At 44.4% G+C, this 23,879-nt stretch overlaps 1 protein-coding gene across 1 annotated transcript in view; it reads left to right on the top strand.

Moving 5' to 3' along the window:
- Window positions 1–21,646: 21,646 nt before the first annotated feature.
- UXS1 (UDP-glucuronate decarboxylase 1) overlaps window positions 21,647–23,879 on the top strand; it is a 98,034-nt gene continuing 95,801 nt past the window's right edge. The window contains exon 1 of the mRNA XM_054010455.1: window positions 21,647–21,823. Within this exon, the coding sequence (XP_053866430.1) occupies window positions 21,727–21,823 (97 nt within the window). The 5' untranslated portion in view covers window positions 21,647–21,726. The remainder of the gene's footprint in view (window positions 21,824–23,879) is intronic.

Below are 23,879 nucleotides of genomic sequence, written 5' to 3'. Positions count from 1 at the left end.
CACCGCCAAATTGCCGCCAAAGTCCTAACGTGCTGCCCCTTTCCATTGACCGCTCCAAGCACCTGCTTTCTTTGCTGGTGCCTGGAGCCGGCCCTGCTAATTGGGTTTAATTTATCACAACACCATCCAATCCCAACCCCACATACTTGGTGCGTATGGACGTCCTTGTATTGAAGGGCGAGGGTAACATGGTAGGGAGCACTTCTCCTCACTTTGTGATCTCAAACTCCATTTCCACTATCTTCTCTCCCCATGAAGCTGTGGTAGTATACTACAAAAAAGGACTGCTGAGGATGAGTCTGGCTCTTACAGAGGGAACATAATAGCATTTTTATTGTATTGACAAAATACATGCATTTTAGTAAAATACAACAATGTTACGTTTTTGGCCTTTTGCTAATTTGATCAAAATTGTAGCAGAAGAATATAAATAATTAAGGGTGACCTGTGAAGGAAAGGGGGGAAAACAGAAACGATCCCCTCTCCACACACCACCACCACCACCACCACCCACATACACAAACACACACACAAAGTTTTTGTTTTTTAAATAAAATTCCAGGTCTTGTTTACACCGGAAAAGTCTATGGAAAATTGGCAACCTGGCAAGATTAGACCATCATATATACGAATGATGTTTAAACCTGATTAAGTAAAAGGAGATGTTTTTAGTTAGACTGTTATCAACAAAACAACAATACCCCAGAGTTTTAAACAAAACACAACCAAACATTTATTTAGCTAAAATACGTGAAAGAAATGCAATCTCTGTTAATGATTCAACAGTGCCACCCTTTCAATTATAAGTGCTGGCAGCTCCCCATCTTTCTTTCAGAAACTCCAATAAATCCTTCAGCAAAGCAATGAAAGACAAAACTTGATGTTCCTGATCTGTCTAAGGTTATAAAGAGCATGAAAAATAGATAAACCCTCCCCAAATAAATCAGGGCTCCTTTATACATCGTTGGAAAGAAAACACCGCCACAAACAAAATTTATCTTCCTGTGTAGGTCACCGTTAGTGGAATATTAGGTACGTGCTGGCTTGTTGATTCAATGCCAACCTAAGCTGGATTTAGACCAAAATATTATACTGCTATATCTTAGTCACATGGGATGATATGCAGCATGCTGGGAATGGGTGCCAAATGACTGATGCTATTTTGTTGATTGAGCTTTCTAAGGCAACTGATACAGGAATTCATTCAAAACATTTGGTAAAACCATTGTATTTTCTCAATGGACAATTTTCATTGAACTTTCTGTTAAAACTGACAATTTACCTCCATAAAACCTAAACAAATGTAGTTTTTGTAACATGGAGGAGGTGGGGATTGGGGAAAAGTAAGGGGAGCCTCCATTAGGGGTCATTTTAGGGGCTATCTTTTGTTGTCAGTTAATATCCCGTACAGTCCTTTATGTATGTAATAGCCTCACTGTTAGCAAGTATGGGATGAAATGTAAGTATTATCTGTGATACTTGTAGTATGATGCCTGATGTAATTCACAAGTAGTAATTTCATTTTAACATTCCAGATTGATTCACTGGGAATAGTTGACTTTTTTTCCAAAATGCTTAAATCTCTATAGTAACAAGTTCTAGAAGAAAACTGAATGTAATCCTAAAATGTCATAGCTTCATAGGACCTTTTTGCTAGGAAACTAGTTCACATAATTGAGCCTGTATACATCTTTAATGTATTATTCTGATACAGAAATGTTATGGATGTAGGCCTTCCAGGGATAAGTATTACAAGCTAAAGTTGAGTTCAAAATGAACCTTAGCACCCTGTTCTAGGTAGCCAGTTTCCTAACGTTTAGCAGAGTCTTTAGTGGGAGCTGTGATGAGAGGAGGAGGGGCTAACTGGTGTATCTAAATCCTGCTCCAGGATGCCTCTAGCTAGCTAATGTAAGTTGTCCCCTTACTAAAACTCAGTGGGGGTGTTTTAATTGGCTAGCTCCCAGTACCAAAAGAAAGGGGAAGGGTAGATGGGAAATCAGGACCCTGAGACTGACAGTCCCCAGGAACAATGGGGAGAGGCCAATGCTCCAGGTCAGCTTGATTGACAGGGCGGGCAGCTAATCAGGGAGTCAGGAGGCCAGGGGGGGCCTGTCCTCTGTGTGAGCTGGAATTGCCTGGATCAGACAGAGTGGGGCCGAGCTAAGGAGAGAGCAGAGACCCAAGCTGAGCTGCGGAGCAGAGCCGTGCCAAGAGCCGTGCCAGCCTGAGGGGTCAGAAAAGCAGCCCAGGAAGCAGGTCAGTGCTGGGAGCAGAGTCACGGAAGCAGTCCACAGAGCAGACTGTGCTGGGAGAAGAGCTGCAGCCACAGCGCCAGAGGGGCCAGAGAAGTGGCCCATGGAGCTGGAGACAGAGCAGCAGCAGCGGAGCTGAGGCAGAGTGGAGCTGGAGCTGGGGCTGGAGCAGTCTGGAGCCGAGTGTGGTGAGCAGCTGGAGAGAGCGAGGGGGACACCGGGCAGCGGGTCCAGCGCAGGGAGATGTCCCCAGGCCAGACTTGGAGAGGGATTAGGGTGACCAGACGTCCCGATAAAATCAGGCCCATCCCGATTTTTAGCTGTTTGTCCAGCGTCCCGACCGATATGTGGTCGGGATGCAATTTGTCCCGATATTTTGCTCCGCCGGCAGCACTCGGCTTTTTTTTTTTTTTTTTTTTTGCCTCCCGGGTGTTCCAATATTTTCTTCCTCTCAACTGGTCACCCTAAGTGGGATCGTAACCCTGACGGGGCGGGGGCGACGCTGGGAAGAAGGGTCCTGCCACCTAGCGCCTGAGGGCATGTGGCCACCGCCCTTTTATAAAAATATAAATATTACATATATTGGAATATATGTATATGCTGGTTGGGAATTTACCAAACAAATGCTTTCATCAGAAAATGCCAATATGTTGAAATCAAAACGGTTTGCAGGAAAGGGTCAGCTTAGATGAATCTCCAGATTTAGAAAGGGGGGAAGTTCCAAAACTGACAAAAGAAGAAGTTTTGGATCAAAATGTCTTTTTGTTTTGAAGTTTTAACTCAATTTATACTAAAAAATAGTTTAAAAATAACTATAAAGGTCAAAATCAAAATGAAAAATGAAATGTTTCCATTCCCTGACCCAAATGAAATGTCAGATTATCGGTTCATGACAATTTTTGAGATTTCAACTTTTCATTCTGATTCAAGGAAGGAGGGAGAGGGAAATGTCACAATCTCAAATTCTCATGGGATGGGAAAACCAGACCCCACCAGCTCTAATAAATATTATATATCTTGCATGTTCACTAGTGATTTTTCATCTCAAAGTATCCCTATTTGTTGTACAAACCTAGGTCTTGGTTGACCCTGGTGCCCATTCGAAATCCCAGTGACTCCACTAGGATTCCAGAGAAGTACAGGGATGTGCTCTAGACTCTAGAAGATGTCAGTGCAGCATCAGAGCCTTAACATAGATGTATGTTGGTTATATAACATTGGTCAGTGCATAGGTGATGAAGAATTGGAGTTCTTCATTCAATAAAATAAAATATCTGGCATGGGAGCCAGAGGGGCTAGCTACAGCATTCAACTCAAATTACTTTAAGGGTGCATATGTGTGTTTGTTACTAACATACATATCATTGAAACCTACTGTCTTAAAAAGTATAGGTGTTTTTCAAATGTAATATACTATTATGGCCACCCTTTGTTACTGTAGGGGCACTCTAGATCAGTGGTTCTCAACCTTTGTGGGCTCAGGAACCATTTGTAAATGTTTATGGCCTGTCATGACCCAGTAAATAGTCTGGGGGTGGAGACCCAGGAGAGGTTTTGGTCTGGTCCTGCCCTCGGTGGGCTTGGGTCCTGCCTGGCACTCATCCCACAGTGGCAGCTTCTGCAGCTCCTGTGCTGTGGGGCTGGCTGGGTTTGGCTCTGAGTTGTGACCTCTGGGTTTGCAGGGCCCCTCAGGTTTGGCCCCACCCCTCTGAGTGGACCAAGTTTGTGAGAGTGGAGTTGTGACCTGGCCCATGGGGTTGCAGTGCCACTCAGTCACATTTGGCCTACCTCGGCTCCTGTCATCATGATGACTGGGCCAAACCTAAGTGGCGCTGGGATCCCAGAGGTTGCAGTGCCTGGAGCTGGGAGGTGAGTCCAGCCAGCCCCATGGGACAGGAGCCACAGAAGCTGCCTCCTGACCCTTTGAAACATTCTTACAACCCAATTTTGGCTCCCAACCCAGCGGCTGAGAAACCCTGCTCTAGATGGCTTTTCACTTTGCTGAGGTAATGGCTATGAGTGACATCCTCAAATATTAAGCCAAACTCAAAAGGTTATTTTAATTTGCTGTTTAGGGTGGGGTTAAAACAGACGCATGCATGCCAGCAGTATGGCTGCAGCAATGTTGGAAGCAGACAGCAAAGCTGCTGCCGGTTAAAGATACTAAAGCAGAATTAGTCATCGCCAGCCATTCTCTCAGGCAAAAGGTTTCACCATGCACTGAACGTCAACAGACTTGGGCTCTGTTGGAGCAAGGGAAGAGGAAAATTCCAGAGTTGAGGCACTTATACATCAACTACCCTTCCTTCACCCTAGACCCATGCAAAGTAAGTGGCTGGTAGCACAAGCGCCTCAGCTATTGCAGTGGTGTGTGGTGAAAGCACTAATTTCTCAATGGAAGCGGGGGGGTCTACAAATCCCACACAAAACACAGGCAGGAAATGGTTAAGAACCTTCCCTACCTACAAACAGCAAAACTAGCCCCACACCAGCTCAGCTGTAAGAAACTTCAATGATGGAGAGATTATTTGTTTGCAATTGTTGTTGTAGTCGTGTTGGTCCCAGGATATTAGAGATACAAGGTGGATGATGTAATACATTTTATTGGACCAACTTCTGTTGGTGAGAGAGACAAGCTTTCGAGCTACCCAGAGCTCTTCTTCAAGTCATAGAGAGACATACCCACAGTTGTAGTGACTGAGGGGAAACTGAGAAAATGGTGAACAAAAGATAGTTTGCCAAATAAGCAACCAATGGCATTATAAACAAGGTGCAGAGTGGTGTTGTCAGAGGAAGATGCACCATTGACCATATTGTTAAATTGGAAACTGAAATACAAAAAAAAAAAAAGGCTGAGAAACAAAGGTTTCATGATAGCTTTTTTGAAAAAGCATATGATATGCTACGGAAAGAAGTTTGATTTTACAAAGAAAGTATAATAGGAATCAGGGGAAGCATGGATGGAGGGATTAGAGAATTTTTAAGTAAAAGGGACCATGCAGATCAGGGTAGGGACAGTTGTGTCAAATATATATCTAATATTAAAAATGTTACACCACAGGGAGGCGGTATCAGTCCAACCTTATTTAATATTATGATAAACGATCTTCCAAAACAAATCCATGATGGGGTAGGTGTCACTCTGCACCCAGGCCCCCTGCCTCCGGACCCACAGCCCTGCACCCAGACCACCCCCCACTGAGCTCCCTGAACTCAAACCCCCACCCTGATGAGGCCCACCATCCTGAGCGCCCACATTCAGACCCCCATGCCACTGACCCCTAACAAGCTGCACCCAGACCCCCACCCCACCATGCCCCACTCCCCCAGCACCCAGACCCCCTGCTGAGCCCCCCCACCCAGACCCCTCCGCTGAGCCCCAACCACTTTCTCCTGGAAGCTCCTGCAGAGTCCCATTGCCCCTGCATCTGGAACCCCCCCCCCCATGCGCCTCTGGACATCCAGATCCCCCCACACCTAGACCCCCCACTGAGCTGCCAGCACCCAGATTGTCCCACACAGAATCCTCTCACCCCACACCTGGATGCCTCAACACTGAGCCTCTCCACAGTTGGATCCAACTGGTTTCGCCTGCCTGCCCTACAACAGGTGCGCCTGGGACAGAGAAGCAAGGCCCCAGGGTGTTTCTGGGATGGGCCCAGGTCTTGTGCTCTGTCAGGGTCAGGTGCAACCTTACCACTGAGTCTGTGTCCCAGCGGTGGAGGATTGGGAGACTGCAGGGTTATCTCCCACCTTCATGCAGCCGGTGGCCTGTGCTCCCCACTGCCATGCTGGAGCCTCTGCATTTATTTATTGTCAAATAAAACTTACAGAATTTTGCAGAATTTTAAAATATTGTGCACAGAATTTTTATTTTTTTGGTGCAAAATGCCCTCAGGAGTATCAACATGTAATAAATTATCCATGGGTCAAGTGGCTGGACTGAGACAGACTGCATACAAAACTGGTTTTACTTACACTTTTATAATGTTACCAGTTCATCCCTGGTACTGAGGGTGTGGACTGAGACTGTGACTGAGAAGTGAAGTGTTAAAAATACAACCACACCAAAGCTGCTTGAAGTAAACTACTGTGCTGCCTGTAGAAAAGTGTTATAAATTAGGACCCAGCTCCCCAAAATAATTAGAATCCCCATGTCCAATTTCACTGCTGTTGAAAGTGGGTGCAACTCCATTGAACTCTGTAGATCCTTAACATGACTGACAATGGCTCTTTTTCTCTGTACAAATATTCTCTTCCTTTTATAAATGCTGTGTAGCACTGGGTGTGGATTTCAATAAGGCTCTAAATCCTACTTTAGATCTTTTTCCTTTATTTCCTGACATTGTTCTCAGGCCTTTTGTTCTGTTTTGGGGTTTGTCTGTTTGCTTGTGTTTGTAGTGAGAAACATTAATAATTAAAGCATTTGCTTTATGGTATTCAGTGACTGCTTCCTTGTTTCAGAACTTTTTATTCACTCTTTTTTCTATCACTTTCCATTTTTCTTTTGGATTTCATTCTTCTGGCATCCCAGTAATTTCTCCTGGGATGCTGGCATTCTTTGATCTGCTTTCTTCGACCATGCTTCTGTTGCAATCACCAGCCTAAATATACATTTTAATTTTACTTTTAGCAAGCATTAGTGTCTGAGGCCCAAACTCAGGTCCATCCCTATTCAGCAGAACACTTTAGCATGTTTCTAGAGTAAAGCATGTTTAAGTTCCATTTAGAGATGGGCAGCAAACAGTTTTCTCACTGCAGGAGAATTTTTGAAAGTTTGAAAAAATGTTCTCATGCCAAATCAGGACAAAAAGTCAATCTCAAAATTTTTTGAAAACTGGAAATATTAAAAAAAATAGATTGGGTCAATCAAAACATTTTGTTCTGATCATTTCAAAATATTTCATTTTAATTTCACTGACTTTAAAAAAAATACACTTTTAAACTTTTTTACTGTAAATCAACTTAAATTTCAAAACAAAATTGTTTAGAAAGAAAAACAGAGCTTTTTTGTTTTGAAAATGTAAAAATGGAATGTTTCAAAAATGTTAAAACTTTTTCAAAATAGGAAATTTTTCAGAACCAACCTTTTCCCATGAACAGTTTCAGTATTGACTAATTGATCATTTTGTCAAAAAATTCCCAACCAGCTCTAGTCTCAGTGACTTCAAGTGAAGCGCATGCTTAAGTACTTTTCAAAATAAAAGGATTCAAACTGCACTTCCTTAGCTTTGCTAAGGACCTAGATGAGCAAATAATTTGCCACGTGTGATATTGGGTTTGTTCATAAAAAACTCCTATAGAGTTAGCATAAAGATGATTTAGTATATAATTATAATTGTTCATGCATAAACAGCCCCATCTGACACCCAGGTACTGGATCAGACCTTGACTGTTTTATTCAGTTTACTTTCAGTGAGCAGTGAGTGATTATTTAATAATACCTTAGTTCCTGTGATGAGCATGACATAAAAACCAGCATTCAAAGACAGATAGAAATATTTACATAAATTCTCACAATGATTTGACATATTTTGAAAGTCAATGGAGTTGTCCTTGTTTTCACCAGCAATGCATTAAGCCTTTGATGTCTCTGGTTGTCCAAGTTCTATACCAGGGATCGGCAACCTTTGGCATGCGGCCCGTCAGGGAAATCCACTGGCGAGCCGGGACACTTTGTTTACCTGCACCGTCCGCAGGTTTGGCCTATCGCTGCTCCACTGGCCGCAGTTTGCCATTCCAGACCAATGGGGGCTGCGGGAAGTGGCGGCCAGCACATTCTGCAGCCCGCGCCGCTTCCCGCCACCCCCATTGGCCTGGAACAGTGAACCGCGGCCAGTGGGAGCTGCGATAGGCCGAACCTGTGGACGCTGCAGGTAAACAAACCTTCCCGACCCGCCAGCGGATTTCCCTGACAGGCTGCATGCCAAAGGTTGCCGATCTCTGTTCTATACCAACTAAACAAAAATAAAGGGGTTTCTCTTTTGGTTTTAACAGTGAGTTGATTGAAACTTGTAAAATCATTTAACAGGCATTCACCGGGTGAATTTACTGTTTACTTCGTACCGTAAACTAACTTTAAAAATGCAGCCATGGAAATTTACTTGGCAAAACCTGATCATCAACCGGACAATTTATCAGAAATTTCTTAGCTACTCCCTACTTTACAATTGAAATTTGATGCTGCATAACTGCCTCCTGCCCCCTTCGGCTATAATCGCAAAAGAAAATAAGGTTACACAGAAGGACCCCAATCCTGCAGTCTGGTCCATGTAAGTATTTTTACTCATATGAGTAGTTCTGTTGGAAACTTTAAAACCAAAGGGATTACTCACAAGAGTAAAGTTATGTAATATCCACAAGTCTCTGCCGGATCAGAGCCCAGAAGAGCAGTAAAAGTATTAACTCTTTAAAAGTGATCTGCAAAGGAAAAAAGAATTGGGTTTGTGCATTTATTTGCTTGTTTTGCATTAGAAGTTCAAGTCTTGATAACCCTGTTTTTACTGGAAGACTCTACAGATGAATGGAAAACAACTAGGATTATGACATCACTGATACCAAGGAAGTGAAACCAAACTGATGGGAGGGAAAGACTGTATATGGGGCAAGAAACTCTGTGAGGTTCCCCTTGAAGAGCCTCCTCTACATTTCTCCATGCATGGGGGCAGGGTTTGCACCCCTGTGTGGAAGAAAGTAAAGATCTGCCCCAGTAGCTATTCTGAGATCTTCAGGAGGCAGTACTGGGTTTACCATGGCACCAATGGTGCTATGTCGCACGACCCAGAGTCAGAAGGGGCCCTGGCCAGCCTTATCCCCCTGCAGCAGGGGTTGGGCGCGCCCTCCACTCACCGGGCACCCCCCGCTGAGCGCCAACCATTTTCACTTGGTCCCCACTGCAGACTCCCATTGCCCCTGCACCTGGAACCAACCTGTGCATCCAGATCCTCCACTGAGCTGTCTGCACCGACTGCCCCCACAGAACCTTTTTACCCCCATTTGGATCCCCGCACACAAGGTCCCTCTGCACTTGGATCCTGCTGCCAGGCTGAGCCTCCCTGCCCACATCTGGTGCGCCTGGCGCAAAAGGGGCAGGGCCCCAGGGTGTTTCTGTGGCAGGCCTGGCCCTTGTGCTGTGTCAGGGTCAGGTTCAGCCTCACTGTCAAGTCCCTGTCTCAGGGGGGTGGGGGAGGCTGCAGGGTGATCTCCCACCTCCATGCAGCAAGTGGCCTGTGCTCCCCCTGCCATGGTGGAGCTTCCACATTTATTTATTGTAAAAAAAAAAATTGCAGAATTTTAAAATATTATGCACAGAATTTGATGCAGAATTCCCTTAGGAATATGGGGCGCTGTACAGCTGTGATGGTGGGACTGTGAAGGGGGTGCTGGACAGTGGGAGATCTGTGGGTGTGGGAGCTGGGCAGGGGGTATGGTGTGCAGGGTGCTTTGCAGTTGTGGTGGGAGCTCAGCGGGAGGGGTCTCCGGGCAGGGGGTGCTCAGCATAGCGGGTCCGGGGCATTGGGCACAGGGATCTGTGGGGGAAGTCTCTGGGTGAGGGGGTGCTGGGCATAAGGGCAGGGCACTGGGCACGGGGCAGTGTGGAAGGGGCACGCTGGCAGTGCAGGGCTGGGCGGGCCAATGTGCTTTTAGCAGTTGTGGGTTTGTAAACAGTGCCCTGGTGCTGGGCTGAGTGGGGCCACTCCTGCTGCACTGCGCCTCATTGCCATCAACTGCCCCCTCGCTCTTCGGACCACCCCCCATCACATGCCCTATTTCCCCAATGAGGGCCCACAAATATGTTTGGCGCCGGGCCCACAAAAATTTAATCCGGCCCTGTCAGGAGAGCATGATGCTATCTGTGCAGAGAACCGCTGCCTCCACAGCAGTACTGGCCTCTTGCAAATGTAGCCGTACTCCTTGGCAAGCACAGTTCCACTGGAGCCATGCTACCAGGGATTCCTCTGTCTGCAGCTACCCCAGCGCAGCCTTCATAAAGGCCCAGAGGGGTAGGTCACGGAAATATAATCATGCTTCTCTTTGTATTACATTTCCAGGTTCCAACATAGGGCTTCTATCAGAAGGATGCTTCAGCCATTCCCCCTTCTGTTTCTGACACGTGTGACCTTGTTCCACCCCCAGAATATGCAGGCTCTTGTTGAAGGCCTCCTGTGCTGGGGATATATAGGGGGAAAGGGAGAGTTGTGCTTACTCTATGGCTGCTTTATGCTAGCACAGCTAGCACGGCGCCATAGGATAAAGATTAATTCCCCTCCAGCATGAGTAAGGATGGCAGAATCCAACCCTAATTAAAGCAGTCCAAAGTCACCGACCATAAAAACCTCCTGAATGCTTCAGGGCAGAACAATGTCAATTGAAAGTCCCTTTAAGACTCAGAAAAGATAAGACAGGTGCAATAGTAGTGAATGGTAGCTTATTTGTTTGCCTACAGAAATAAGCTAGTTACCTCGCTGGATTAGGTGAGCACTTTTTTTGTATCACAGCTGGAAGGTTTCTGTAATCAGTGATTCAGGATGGCGTGTTTAAATTCTGTCACTTCATTCAAACCTAAATATGGAAGACTCTTGTATTGGTTCCTGCACATTTTCAGAGTGGAAATGGTATTTCTAAATCTCAGGCAACTCTTTGAAAATGTATGGGGCTGTCTTCTGTCACCTTAGGGGAAAGATGCTTTATGAGAAACTGGTGCTTTGTTCATATAAGACTACCAGGCGATTTCTGAAATTGCACTGAGTATTATTTGACAGTACAGCATGTAAGTTTCAAAACACCCCTGGGAGCCTTCAATAATCTTCCTGTTGAGGTTGGTGGGGATAGATTTCTGTTTTCACTCTATATAAAGGATTTTAACATCTAAAGAAGGAAGTAAACTTAACCCAATACCATATACATTGTAATGCCTAGGGGAAACTGATAGAAACCAAGTACATAAGAACATAAGGATGGCCCTGCTGGGTCAGACCAAAGGTCCATCTAGCCCAGTATCCCGTCTTCCGACAGTGGCCAGGGCCAGGTGCCCCAGAGGGAATGAACAAGTAATCCTCAAGTGATCCATCCCCTGTCGTTCATTCCCAGCTTCTGGCAAACAGAGGCTAAGGCAGGGGTCAGCAACCTTTCAGAAGTGGTGTGCCGAGTCATTTATTCACTCTAATTTAAGTTTTCACATGCCATTAATACATTGTAACGTTTTTATGTCTCTTTTTTTAAGTATATATAACTAAACTTTTGTTGCATGTAAAGTAAATAAGGTTTTTAAAATGTTTATGAAGTTTCATTTAAAATTAAATTAAAATGCAGAGCCCCCTGGACCAGTGGCCAGGACCTGGGCTGTGTGAATGCCACTGAAAATCAGCTCGTGTGCCACCTTCGGCACATGTGCCATAGGTTGCCTACCCCTGAGTTAGGGACACCATTCCTGCCCATCCTGGCTAATAGCCATTGATGGACCTATTCTCCATGAATTTATCTTGTTCTTTTTTGAACCCTGTTATGGTCTCGACCTTCACAACATCCTCTGGCAAGGAGTTCCACAGGTTGACTGTGCATTGTGTGAAGAAATACTTCCTTTTATTTGTTTTAAACTGTTGCCTATTAATTTCATTTGGTGACCCCTAGTTCTTGTGTTATGAGAAGTAGTAAACAACACTTCCTTATCTACTTTCTCTATACCAGTCATGATTTTATAGACCTCAATCATATCTCCCTTTAGCTGTCTCTTTTCCAAGTTGAAAAGTCCCAGTCTTATTAATCTCTCCTCATACGGAAGCTGTTCCATACCCCTAATCATTTTTGTTGCTCTTTTCTGAACCTTTTCCAATTCCAATACATCTTTTTTGAAATGGGGCGACCACATCTGCATACAGTATTCAAGATGTGGGCGTACCATGGATTTATATAGAGGCAATATGATATTTTCTGTCCTATTATCTATCCCTTTCTTAATGATTCCCAGTATTCTGTTCGCTTTTTTGACTGCCACTGCACATTGAGTGGATGTTTTCGGAGAACTATCCACAATGACTCCAAGATCTCTTTCTTGAGTGATAACAGCTAATTTAGACCCCATAATTTTATATGTGTAGTTGGGATTATGCTTTCCAATGTGAATTACTTTGCATTTATCAACATTGAATTTCATCTGCCATTTTGTTGCCCAGTCACCCAGTTTTGAGAGATTCTTTTGTAGCTCTTTGCAGTCTGCCTGGGTCTTAACTATCTTTAGTAATTTTGCATCATCTGCAAATTTTGCCACCTCACTGTTTACCCCTTTTTCCAGATCATTTATGAATATGTTGACTAGGACATATTCCTATTCATAGGTAGGTGGGATAGAGACTTCTGGAATGTATTTTAGTTATTTGTTTATACCTTATTTATTTATTTATTTATTTTTAAACTAATTCCAACCTGTTTATAGGTGCACCTGCCCGGCCTATGCAAATACATGTTCTTGTTACTCTTCCCATGTCCTACTTTCACTGTTCATTCTGATTGATTGATTGTTTACATTCACCTGATGATTCTTGTCTTAATTAGATGGTAAGATTTCAGGGCAAGGATGGGTTTTTATTCTGTATTTGTACAGCACCTAGTACATTTGTGGTTCTATCCTGATTGGGGCTATTCCATGCTACCACAATCCAAATAATAAATACAAATTCTGTAATGTACTTAACAGTACTTTTTTCTTTTTAGATTCTAATATTGAAGTATTGAATCAGTTCCCAGAATTGAGTGTTCTGTTTTTGTTTGTCTTCAGAAAATTATAACAACTAGACCAAGAGTTTTGCCTTATGAGACACATTATCACTCATATTTTTGTCACTTTCCCCCCATTGATACAAGTAGAACTGCTCTAAAAATATCTCAAATGTCAAAAAAAGTTGAAGAAAAAGACCATTTTTAACAAAAAAGGTTCCCATTTTTTGACCAGCTCTAGTTGCAGGTAATGCCTTATGTCCTGTACCTAAGTACCTAACGGTTTTTGAAAATAAGCCCCATGCAAGTGGACCCCTGTGCCTTTGCAGAACCCCCGAGGGCCTCTGTACTAGCCCAGAGCTCTGCCTGTTCAGAGTTCATTGCAGAGACGAAAGGAAAATTGTAATATCTTTTTTCCTAATTACGTTATTACTAGCACATGTGTTGGTGCTTTGTGTATCACTTCCTTGTCTCGTGCACTAGCCTGGTGGTTCTTTCTGATTTGGTTCTGAGAGCCCAGTGTCCACTGTTTCCTAGCTCACATGGGAGAGTGTAGCAGTGCAGTCTCTCATATTCCAGAATCCTTACACAGAGCCAGGAGAGGGAAGGGAGAGGCCAATGGGGGCGGACAGGTGCCTTCCCACGAGGCAGGGAGAGGCCTCATGAATCCAGTCAGGGAAGCAGATCACCTTCCATGATTCTGGAGAGATAGCTGGCTAATTACACTGCTGTAATCTGATTGGCATCAGTGAAAATGAAAACTGTTACAGAAATGCTGTTAATTGTAGATGCCTTGAGGTCTTCAGGTAGGTAAGCCTAAAGATTGCCACTTACTATGATTTTTATAGGCAGTTGCCTAGTGAAAAATAAAAGTAATCTATTAAACAGCTTTGAGATCTACAGATGAAAAGCACTATATGAGAGCTAGGTAATATTATTTTAGTATTAATTGACTATTTCTCTGAGAAAATCTTTCAGTGAGACCTTACCATTCTTCCCCCTTCATTTTTGCAAGTCAAATCCTGCAATTGGTGCTCCCATTTATTTTATTGTCAGTTTTGCCTGAGTAAGGACTGCAGGACCAAGTCCTGGAAAGAGGAAAAGTTTGAGTCTATTATACTGATTTATCCCGTAGGAACAAGTACTTTCTTCTCATGCGAATTTTCCCAGCTTAATCCCTGATGGTCATATTTATCCTTGGTATAAAACTCTATAGCTCTTTGTGATTACACCAAAGGTCAATTTGGCCCAAGGTTTTGTTTTATCTCTATTTTCTTTTTCCCTACATAGGAAACAATAAGTACATCAAAATACAAAACACAGGACTGGGAGTTAGGAAACGTTAGTTCTCTAGCACCACTCCCCGGCTTCCGGTATGTCACCTAGGGTACGTCCTCACAGCAAAAAAACTCCCATGGCAGCAAGTCTCAGAGCACAGATCAACTGACTTAAGCTCGCGGGACTCATACAGCAGCACCAAAAATAACAGAGTAGACATTCGGCTTGGAAACTAAACAATGGCGGAGAATCTCGGAGCTCAGGCTTCAGCCCAAGCCCGAATGTCTACATTGCTATTTTTAGTTGACCCCCTGAGATTTGCTTCTGTGGTTTTGTTTTGCTTTGTTTTTGTTTTTTTGCTGTGTAGATGTACCCCTAATCTCTCCGGAGCAGATTCCGATATGCTCATTCATGCTAAATAGCTAACTTTACACACATTACATTACTCACAAGTAGAGCTGAGTGAAATGTTTTGGCCAAAAAAAATGTTCATGAAAAAATGCAGATTCAGGTCGCCTGAAACATTTTGCAAATGTGGATCCATTGTGGCAAATTGTTGCAGTCAAAACAAAAGAACTGTAGACACAAATTATATTGAAGCAGGGACTGGAAACTGGGTGTCCCCTCTCCCAGCTCAGGGTTGTAACCACTGGGCTGTAGATTCACTCTTACTTTCTCTCTCTGTCCCAATAACTTTTCAAGTAATTTTTACACAAAGTGGAACAGCTTCAGCAGGAGAGATTGAGACTAGCCAATAGCTTGGCAGTTAGGGCATTCCCCTAGGAAGGGGAGGCCTAGGTTCAAGTCCCTGTTTCAGAGCTCAAATTCAAATCTGGGTCTCTCACATCCCAGGTAAGTACCCTAAGCACTAGGGTATGGGGTGCACCCTTTCTCCACCTTGATTTTGTGAATCTAGCCCTTCATTTCTTTTGCTTTTATTTAAAAAATGGTTAAAAATGCCCCCAAACATAAGAAACTTTTCATTTGACCCACATTAAATGTTTCAACTCTTTAAATTTACCAAATTTCTGTTTGATCTGAACTTTTTTTTTTAACTGCCAGTGAACCAAAAAGTCAGTTATTCACACAGCTGTATTGACAGAGCATATGAGTAAGTGTTTGCAGGACTGGGGCCTTAGAATCCTCATTAGTAAAATGGCAATAATCACTCTCTGTCTCAGAGTTAAATAATTAAACCTAAGTACAACTCCACTAATGAAAGACTGTATATTCCTCTTGGCTGTTCCTGGAGGAGTTGAGTGAGTTGTGCATGTGAGGACAGTTATGCTCCCAGAGATTGTAGTGAAGGTCATCGTATTGCTGGTTAGGAAGGTTCAGTTGTGTAGGAAGAATGTTCTCCTCATCCCAGAGCATCTTTACAGATGCAGGGAGCAGTGTGATGTCACTATTCGTCCCTGTCCATGGTTTGTTCCTCTATTAAACCCAGCCTGGTCATGCCTCTGCCTATCATGTCCCATTGCCTACTCTGTGGTCAGTGTCTAGGATGGATAACCTTGGTTGTGTCTGCATTATTTTCTTTGGCATCCTAACATCTGTTTGTTTTCTACCGTGTGCCCACCATCGTTACCTTTTCAACTGCAGCCAATCCTGGATCCTGAATTTATATCCCATCCTTCTTCTAACTTTTTAAAATTTGTCTTAAAATTATTCTGATTTGATAAATAACTTTTCACTTGGTATCAAACATAATGTTTTTATCAATCCATAATTTCATCAGTTTCTGTACATCACTTGTAGCTAAAGTGCATCTCCTAGTAACGTCATCGTAGATGGAACCTTTGGCACTCATCAAGCTTCCTAGGTACACATAAGATTTACTGTATTTTCTGGCGTATAAGACTACTTTTTAACCCAGGAAAATCTTCTCAAAAGTCGGGAGTCGTCTTATACGCCGGGTGTCGTCTTATAGGGCGGGTGCTGAAACTTCCGAGCCAGACTGGAGAATCTGTGGTCGCCGCATATGGTGGGGGGAGCTCAAAAACGGCCGCGGCCGCATCCCCGCCCGATGACGAGGTGAGGGGGCGCCTCACTGGGAAGGTGTAAGTGAAGGGCGGAGCAAGCTGCAGGCATCCAGGACGCCCGGGGTATGGAAAAAAGAGATAGAGCGGCGCTGTGCCCAGAAAAACACGCCTCTTTCACCCGTCTGGCCCGCCCTTGTATCCTATTACCGTACCTCCTTCTCTGCCTCTCAGATCTCGCTCCTGAGGACTGCAGTGAAGCGGCGCAGGCACGCATGTGCGAGATCTGAGAGGCAGAGAAGGAGGTAATAGGATACAAGGGCGGGCCAGATGGGTGAAAGAGGTGTGTTTGCGCTACCGCTCTGATAGTCTTGGAGACAGGGAGGGCTGGGCAGGCAGGGAGAGCTGACCAATCCAAGCAGGCTTTGTATACAACAACCAGCCAATCGCCGGTAAGGTACATCGCTTGCCGTGATTGGCTGATTGTTGTATACTGGGTACCACATACAGTACAGCACCAGTATCTGTACCTGTTCATATAGTATAGCACCAGTACATACAGTACAGTATACAAATGTCCAACAGTCAAAACCCCATCATGGCTTCACCAGCAAGAAGAAAGAAATATGAAGCCAGTTTCAAACTTAAAGTTGTAAACTTTGCCATGGAACATAATAACTGCGCTGCTGCAAGACAATATGGAGTAACAGAAAAGATGGTTCGGGACTGGAAAGCAAATGAAAAAGCATTAAAGAGTGTGCCAAGGGGTAAGTTTGCATTAAGAAGAGGCACTCCACATTGGCCAGAACTCGAAAAACATGTAGCAGACATGGTGAATGAGCATCGCCAAAACGGTTATGTAGTGACACGAAATAAAATACATTTGTTTGCACTTCAGTGGGCCAAATCTAACCCAGATCACAGCAACAGATTTAAGGCCACTGTATCCTGGTGTACTAGATTCATGGGAAGGCATAATATGGTACTGAGGCAAAAGATGAAAATTGCCCCAAAATTACCTGCAGATCTTGATAGCAAAGTAAATAGTTTCCATCGATACGTAATACAACAGCGCACTAAACATGGCTATGCGTTAAGTAGTATTGGAAATATGGATGAAACTCCAATGAATTTTGATATGGTTGGAAATAAAACTGTCCATCAAAAAGGTGAAAAAACAATTTTAATTAAAACAACAGGACATGAGAAGTCCAGTTTTACAGTGGTACTAGGATGCACAGCTGATGGCGCCAAACTGAGACCAATGATTATTTTTAAAAGAAAAACAATGCTGAAATTCAAGTTCCCTGTTGGTTGTTTTGTACATGTGAATGAAAAAGGCTGGATGGATGAAGAAGGGGTAAAGCTATGGCTTGATAATACATGGAGCAGGCGACCAGGTGGACTTATTCAAAAATGTAGTCTACTGGTGTGGGATATGTTCAGGGCTCATTTAACTCCCAGCACCAAGCAAATGCTTGCAAGACTAAACACAGATGCGGCAGTTATTCCTGCAGGATTGACATCGTTGGTACAGCCACTGGATGTGTGCCTAAACAAGCCATTTAAAGATCGCATTCAAGAACAGTGGAATGAATGGATGGTTAGCGGCGAAAAGTCATTCACAAAAGGAGGAAACATGCGTGCTCCACAGTTGGATGTTTTGTGCAAGTTTGTCATAAAAGCCTGGAATGATATTGATGCAGAAACAGTAATCAAGTCTTTCAAGAAGTGTGGCATACCAAATTCATTAGATGGTATGGAGGACGACTACTTGTGGCAAGATGAAGAGGAAGCCGAAGCTGAGACCACACCATCTGATACGGAATTCGATCCATACGATGACTGCCTTACAAATGTATCACAAGATGTCATTGATGTACTTATGATATCAGATGACGAACAGGAGGATTTTGAAGGCTTTTAAAGGGAAACTGTCACGCCAGCAAAACCTGTAAAAATACCGTAGCTTGCAGTTATGATGGGCGTTGCTAACTCGCCAGGGACTTGCCCGGCACTTGCTCTCTCTCTCTTGTTTGTTATCTTCCTCCTATCATCATCAGTTCCAGTTTGGTTGACAGCTTAGAAAACAAACAGCATGGCAGCTCCCATGGGTTTATTGTCTTATCCTTCCTTTCAGCTTTAGAGTTAATTAGGAAAAGTTTAATCCACTTGCACTGTTTTATGTTTACATGTTTGATGACAAACAGCCTTATGTTTATAAGTGACAGTTTTCCTGCTAAGTACCTGCATGTCATAAGCATTTGAATTAAAATTACCATATTGAAATCAAATCTGATTTTTTTAAATTTTTTTTTGGTGTGCGTTGGAAGAGGGGTAGTCTTATACGGCGAGTATATCCCAAACTCTATATTTTAACTGGAAAAGTTGGGGGTCGTCTTATACGCCCAGTCGTCTTATACGCCGGAAAATACGGTAGTTGTTTTATGACTTCACTACTGCTTGATTCCAACACTATCTATTTTCCAAGATACAACCACTTCATCATCTAGGCATTTATTGTAAGTCCAAGCCTACTACACCAATTTTCCAAGGTAGAAAGAGTATCAACATTAATTCAAATATGTCTGCCAGTTGTATGAAGTCATCTCCATAAATTAAAGAGCTTAACTCTAGGCTACCCAATGTCATGCCCTCCAACTTATCTACCATTCTTAATGTCCAATTTAAAAACACAATGGAAAGCAATGGTGATTCTATGCCCCTTTATTTTACACCAAACTTTGACTTGAATCAATTGCTTAATTTTCCACCAATTCTTACAGAACTACAGAAGTCTCTGTACATGACTTTTATAATTGCAGTTATCCTATCTGAAAAGGATGGACTTTATTATTTCTATAATGCTTGTGTCCAAACTGAATCAAATGCCTTTGTGAAGTGGATGAAAACAGCAAACATCCTCATTCTCACTTTTCCCCCCATCAGCTGTGGGAGCATGAATATCTGATTAATGCAACTTTGGCCTGGTCCGAAGCCACACTGTTCCTTTGCCTACTACTTCCTTTAAATCTAGCCTTAATCTGTTGACAATAACTTTCATCAAGATTTTTCCTGGTATTGATCATAATCTTATACTTCTATAAGTATTTGGATCAGCAGGATCTCCTTTCTTCAGGACCGATACAACTGTTGCCTTTAGCCAGTCATCCAGTACCTCTTCTTGTGCCCACACCTTCTTATATATTTTTCCTGATGCCTTGATAGTCCCCCAGTCTTTGGCAGCTCAGCTGTTATATTGTCTGTTCTGGCAGATTTTCCATTTTTAACTGCTTCACTGCTCTTTCTATTTCCCCTTCTTATGGTGGTCCAGTCTGCCTTGAAAGCTGCCCCATTCATCTAGTAGGTGTAGAATGTTTGCATGTGGATGAACTATAGCATATTGTTTTCTTGACACCTCCCCTAGTTGTTAAAAATAAAAGAGAGTCCTGTGGCACCTTTAAGACTAACAGATGCATCCGACGAAGTGGGCATTCACCCACGAAAGCTTATGCTCCAATACATCTGTTAGTCTTAAAGGTGCCACAGGACTCTGTTGCTTTTTACAGATCCAGACTAACACAGTTACCCCTCTGATACTTGACACCCTCTAGTTGTTGAGTCTCTTCTTTCCAGAAATTTTGCTTTTCCAGTCTTTCTTTGTGATTTGTGCTGCAGTGTGTTGTGCCACAGTATGTTGAGATCTGGATTATTCTGGTAAACTAGAACGACATATTTTGTACTAAATTTGGACTATAAAACTGAGGAGTGTACAGTCATAAATTAGCTGGATCCAACAGAATACAGGTGCTAAAGTAGGGGTAGAGGGACTTTTTGTCCCATGATGTGTTGGATGGGGGGCAGGTTATTCTGATGAACTAGTTAGGAGTAACACTTGTTCTCTCAGGTTTAAGAGTGGTAGTCGTGTTAGTCGTATCAGCAAAAACAAGGAGGAGTCCTTGTAACACCTGAGAGACTAACAAATTTATTTGGGCATGTTCTCTCTTTTTTGATGGTTAATTTTCAGGGTTTGTGATCAAAATGATTCTAAAATCGAGCAGGCTCTAATAGTATTCAGAGGCCAGGTCTACACTGCAAACTTTTGCTGACTAGTTGCACTAGTGCTGGTTTTTGGGGTACTTTTGCAAAAGGATCTGGGTTGTTTTTGGTGCAGTAGGAACAGCTAGATATGTTCTTAGTGAAATTTGGGGTTAAAAAAAGTCAACAAGATCAGTGTTTAGTGTTAAGTTATGTTAGTTAATGGTGTTGATGAGGTGTAGTCTCTGATTGATGTAGGTGAGACAATAGAAACATATAGGGTGGAAAGTTACACCACCAAAATTGCAGTAATGCTTATTTTGCACCGACGTGGTGTTGGAATAAACTATACAGCAGGGGTCGGAAGTGGTTTGCCGAATCTTCATTTATTCACTCTAATTTAAGGTTTTGGTGCCAGTAATAAATTTTAACATTTTTAGAAGGCCTCTTTCTATAAGTCTATAATATATAACTAAACTATTGTTGTATGTAAATTAAATAAGGTTTTTAAAATGTTTAAGAAGCTTCATTTAAAATTGAATTAAAATGCAGAGCCCCCCGGACCGGTGGCCAGGACCCGGGCAGTGTGAGTGCCACTGAAAATCAGCTCACGTGCCACCTTGGGCATGTGTGCCATAGGTTGCCTACCCTTGCTCTACAGGTAAAAAGCAGTTTTGCTGATATAAACGGCATAGCTATGTCAGCAAAGTACAACTAGTATAAACCAGGCCAGATACTGGAACTGTTGAGTCAGATACATGCTGTTAGCCCAGCATGTTTTGGAGTCTGGATATTTAAGGTGCATTCCAAATGGTAAAAGAGATGTCTTAGTTAGGCAATAACATTTGGGCACTGTCTGGGGACCAAAATCAGGAGGATGGAGGAGGTTGCAACGCTGTAGTTGTTTGGTTTTGCTGGAGTCGGACAGTAGCTAAAAGTGCTTCTCCATTTCAAGCGGCTGGGATGCAGCAGGTGCCAGACCCGAGTGTATTTGCAGGGCTGTTGCGGCCGGGCGCTGCAGGGTCTGGATTATTTGGGTGTATTTTGTTGTTGTTGTTCTCTCCTGGAGCAGTAAAATCACTGGGGCTGGGACAAGACAGGCTGGCTCCATGGGGCAGACCCAGGTCCTCGTGGCACCGTAAGGCGGGGATGCACCAGGGGCTCGGCGGGGCTAATGCCCCGGGAGCGGCGCTGGAATTTGAGAGCGCGGGTCCAAAGCGGTCAGCGCCCGCCAGCTCGCCAGTACCAGCGGCGCGCGGGCGCAGCGATCACGCGACCCCGCTGTGCCCGCCCCGCGCGCAGGCGCGCTGAGACACGAGCAGAGCCTCCTCCCGCAGAACACACCTCTCACGCTGAGAGCTACGCCGGCCTGCGCATGCGCCCTGGCCGAGGCTGGGGCAGGAACTGGCTGGCGGCGGCGGCGGCTGCTGCTGCGGGCGGAGTTCGCGCCGCGCGCCCCGCCGGGGATGGTGAGCACGGGCCCGCTGCTGCGCCTGCTGACCGCCATCGACCGCCGGAGGATGAAGCTGCTCATGGCGCTCGCCCTCGCCGCCTACGTGGCCTGTGAGTGGGGCGCGCTCCGCCGCTGCTGCAGCTGCGCTTCCCGTTGGGCCCCGGGCGGAGGCTCCGCCGCGCATCGCCCCTCTGCCCTCCCCAGCAGCGGCAGGCTGCGGTGCATGCAGCTGTGCCCGGCGCTGCAGCCCGGCTGGGTCCTGCCCAGCCACTTGACTCTCCTCTGGAGCAGTTTTGGGGGGCGGGTAGGGGCCCTCCCTGGCCCATGTGCTGCCTTGGAGTGGCAGGGGAGGGGGTGCCCAGGGCAGCCCCGGGTCCCAGAAGCAGGAGTGCTCTTGGCAGGAGATCGCCAGGCGCGTTTGCCGGGTTACTCAGCATTTGAAAAATTCAGTGCCTCCCCCGCCCTCCGTGTGGTGTTTTCTGAAGCTGAAGTTGCCCCAAACCTCTCCCAACACACAGCTGATGGTGCAGAACAGCAAACATATGGTTCAGCCGCTTAGTAGCTGTACTTGTAACTTACACAGAACAGTGTTTAAAAACCAATCAAACCCAACAAGAGATGGCATTGGGGGGCATCTCATCATGGCTGACGAGGGGGGGGGACAGTTGTACCAGGGTCCTGAGTTCTGGGCCACTCCTTCCCCCCCCCCCCCCCAAAAAGTCTAACTCCTGCCTAAATAAAGAAAAGGAAGGGAATGGGGCCCCAGCGAACATGATTTACCTGCGCAACATTTCTTCTGATGGGCCTGACCCTAATGATAGTGTTCAAACTGCCTGGTCCATGATACCTGGGTTCACTTACTGATCTTAGCCTTTATAACATAACTGTTGAATGTTTATCTTATACTTTTTCTTCTCGGTTATTTTTGTGTTGAGCTGCTTGTATTAGTCAGTGATGTACAAAATCCAGTGTAAGACCAAATGTGTTCATGGTCTAGAAGTGGTGTGGGGCAGGGGTTCTCAACCTTTTTCTTTCTGGGGCCTCCCCAACATGCTGTATGAACTCCATAGGCCACCTGTGCCACAACAATCGTTTTTCTGCATATAAAAGCCAAGGCCAGTGTTAGGCGCTAGCAAGCAGGGCAGTTGCCCAGTGCCCTGCGAAGCTAAGTTGGGCTTCAGCTCCAAGTTGCAGGACTCAGAGCCCCGGGCTTCAGCTCCATGTGGTGGGGCTTTGGTTTTCTGCCCCCCTGGGCCCCAGCAAGTCTAATGCTGGCCCTGCTTGGCAGATCCGATGATACCTGATTGTGGCCCCCCATGGGGCCCCAGACCTTGGTTGAGAACCTTTGGTGTGGGGTATAATTAAGAAGTTCTCCAGGAGGACAGGGGCCATGTCTCTTCTCGTTTTTGTATAGCACCTAATATCTTTTGAGTGCAAGTAGATAGTGCTCTAATATTGTGTTTTGTGCAGTACTGAGCATGTTGGATTCTAAGATCCTGGATGGAAGCATAAAAATAGATGGGAGAATATTAAGATAATTATTGAAAAGAACCCAGGTGGCTCACTGGACCTGAATTAAGTTGTAAAGCCCCAGAATTACATGGCCCCTCCCAAGTCGTCTCCTCCCAGTTCAGTCTATTCATTAGTTTTCTGTGGGCAATTTGTATGTATTTAAATTCAATTTATTTTATGCTAGCTCACATTTTTTATTTTCAGTATGGTGCAGATCTTCCTGTTGACAAGTAGCTTCACTATAGAAGTTGGCTTGGATGATGCTGGAGACTTTGGCATTTGGATTGGGGACAATTGGAGCTTTAGATACCCACCAGAGAGACATGTGACTGAGTTTAGTTTTGGGTATGCAGGAGGTAGTTTTAGGCGTTTATTTATTTATTAGATGGGTTGGGATGTATGCATTTCTTTTTTCCTTCTCTGGCAGAGGTGATTATATATCTTGGGAGAAAAGATGTTTGACTTCCATGTTCCCCACCCCCATCAACTGTTGGTAGCATCTAACTGCCCCAATGCATCTCAGTAGCTGCAGCTACACTAATGATGCGCACTGTTTCAACTAAAATGGGGCCATTTAAAATAATTCAGTTGCCAACAATAACTATCATTAGGCGCCATAGGACAGTTCACATCTCACTAAGTTATTTCAGGTTG

Source organism: Malaclemys terrapin, chromosome 1 (assembly GCF_027887155.1).
Source record: "Malaclemys terrapin pileata isolate rMalTer1 chromosome 1, rMalTer1.hap1, whole genome shotgun sequence".
NCBI classification, from domain to species: domain Eukaryota; kingdom Metazoa; phylum Chordata; order Testudines; family Emydidae; genus Malaclemys; species Malaclemys terrapin.
Note: the sequence above shows the minus strand (reverse complement) of the source record. Positions and strands in the feature narration are given on the sequence as shown.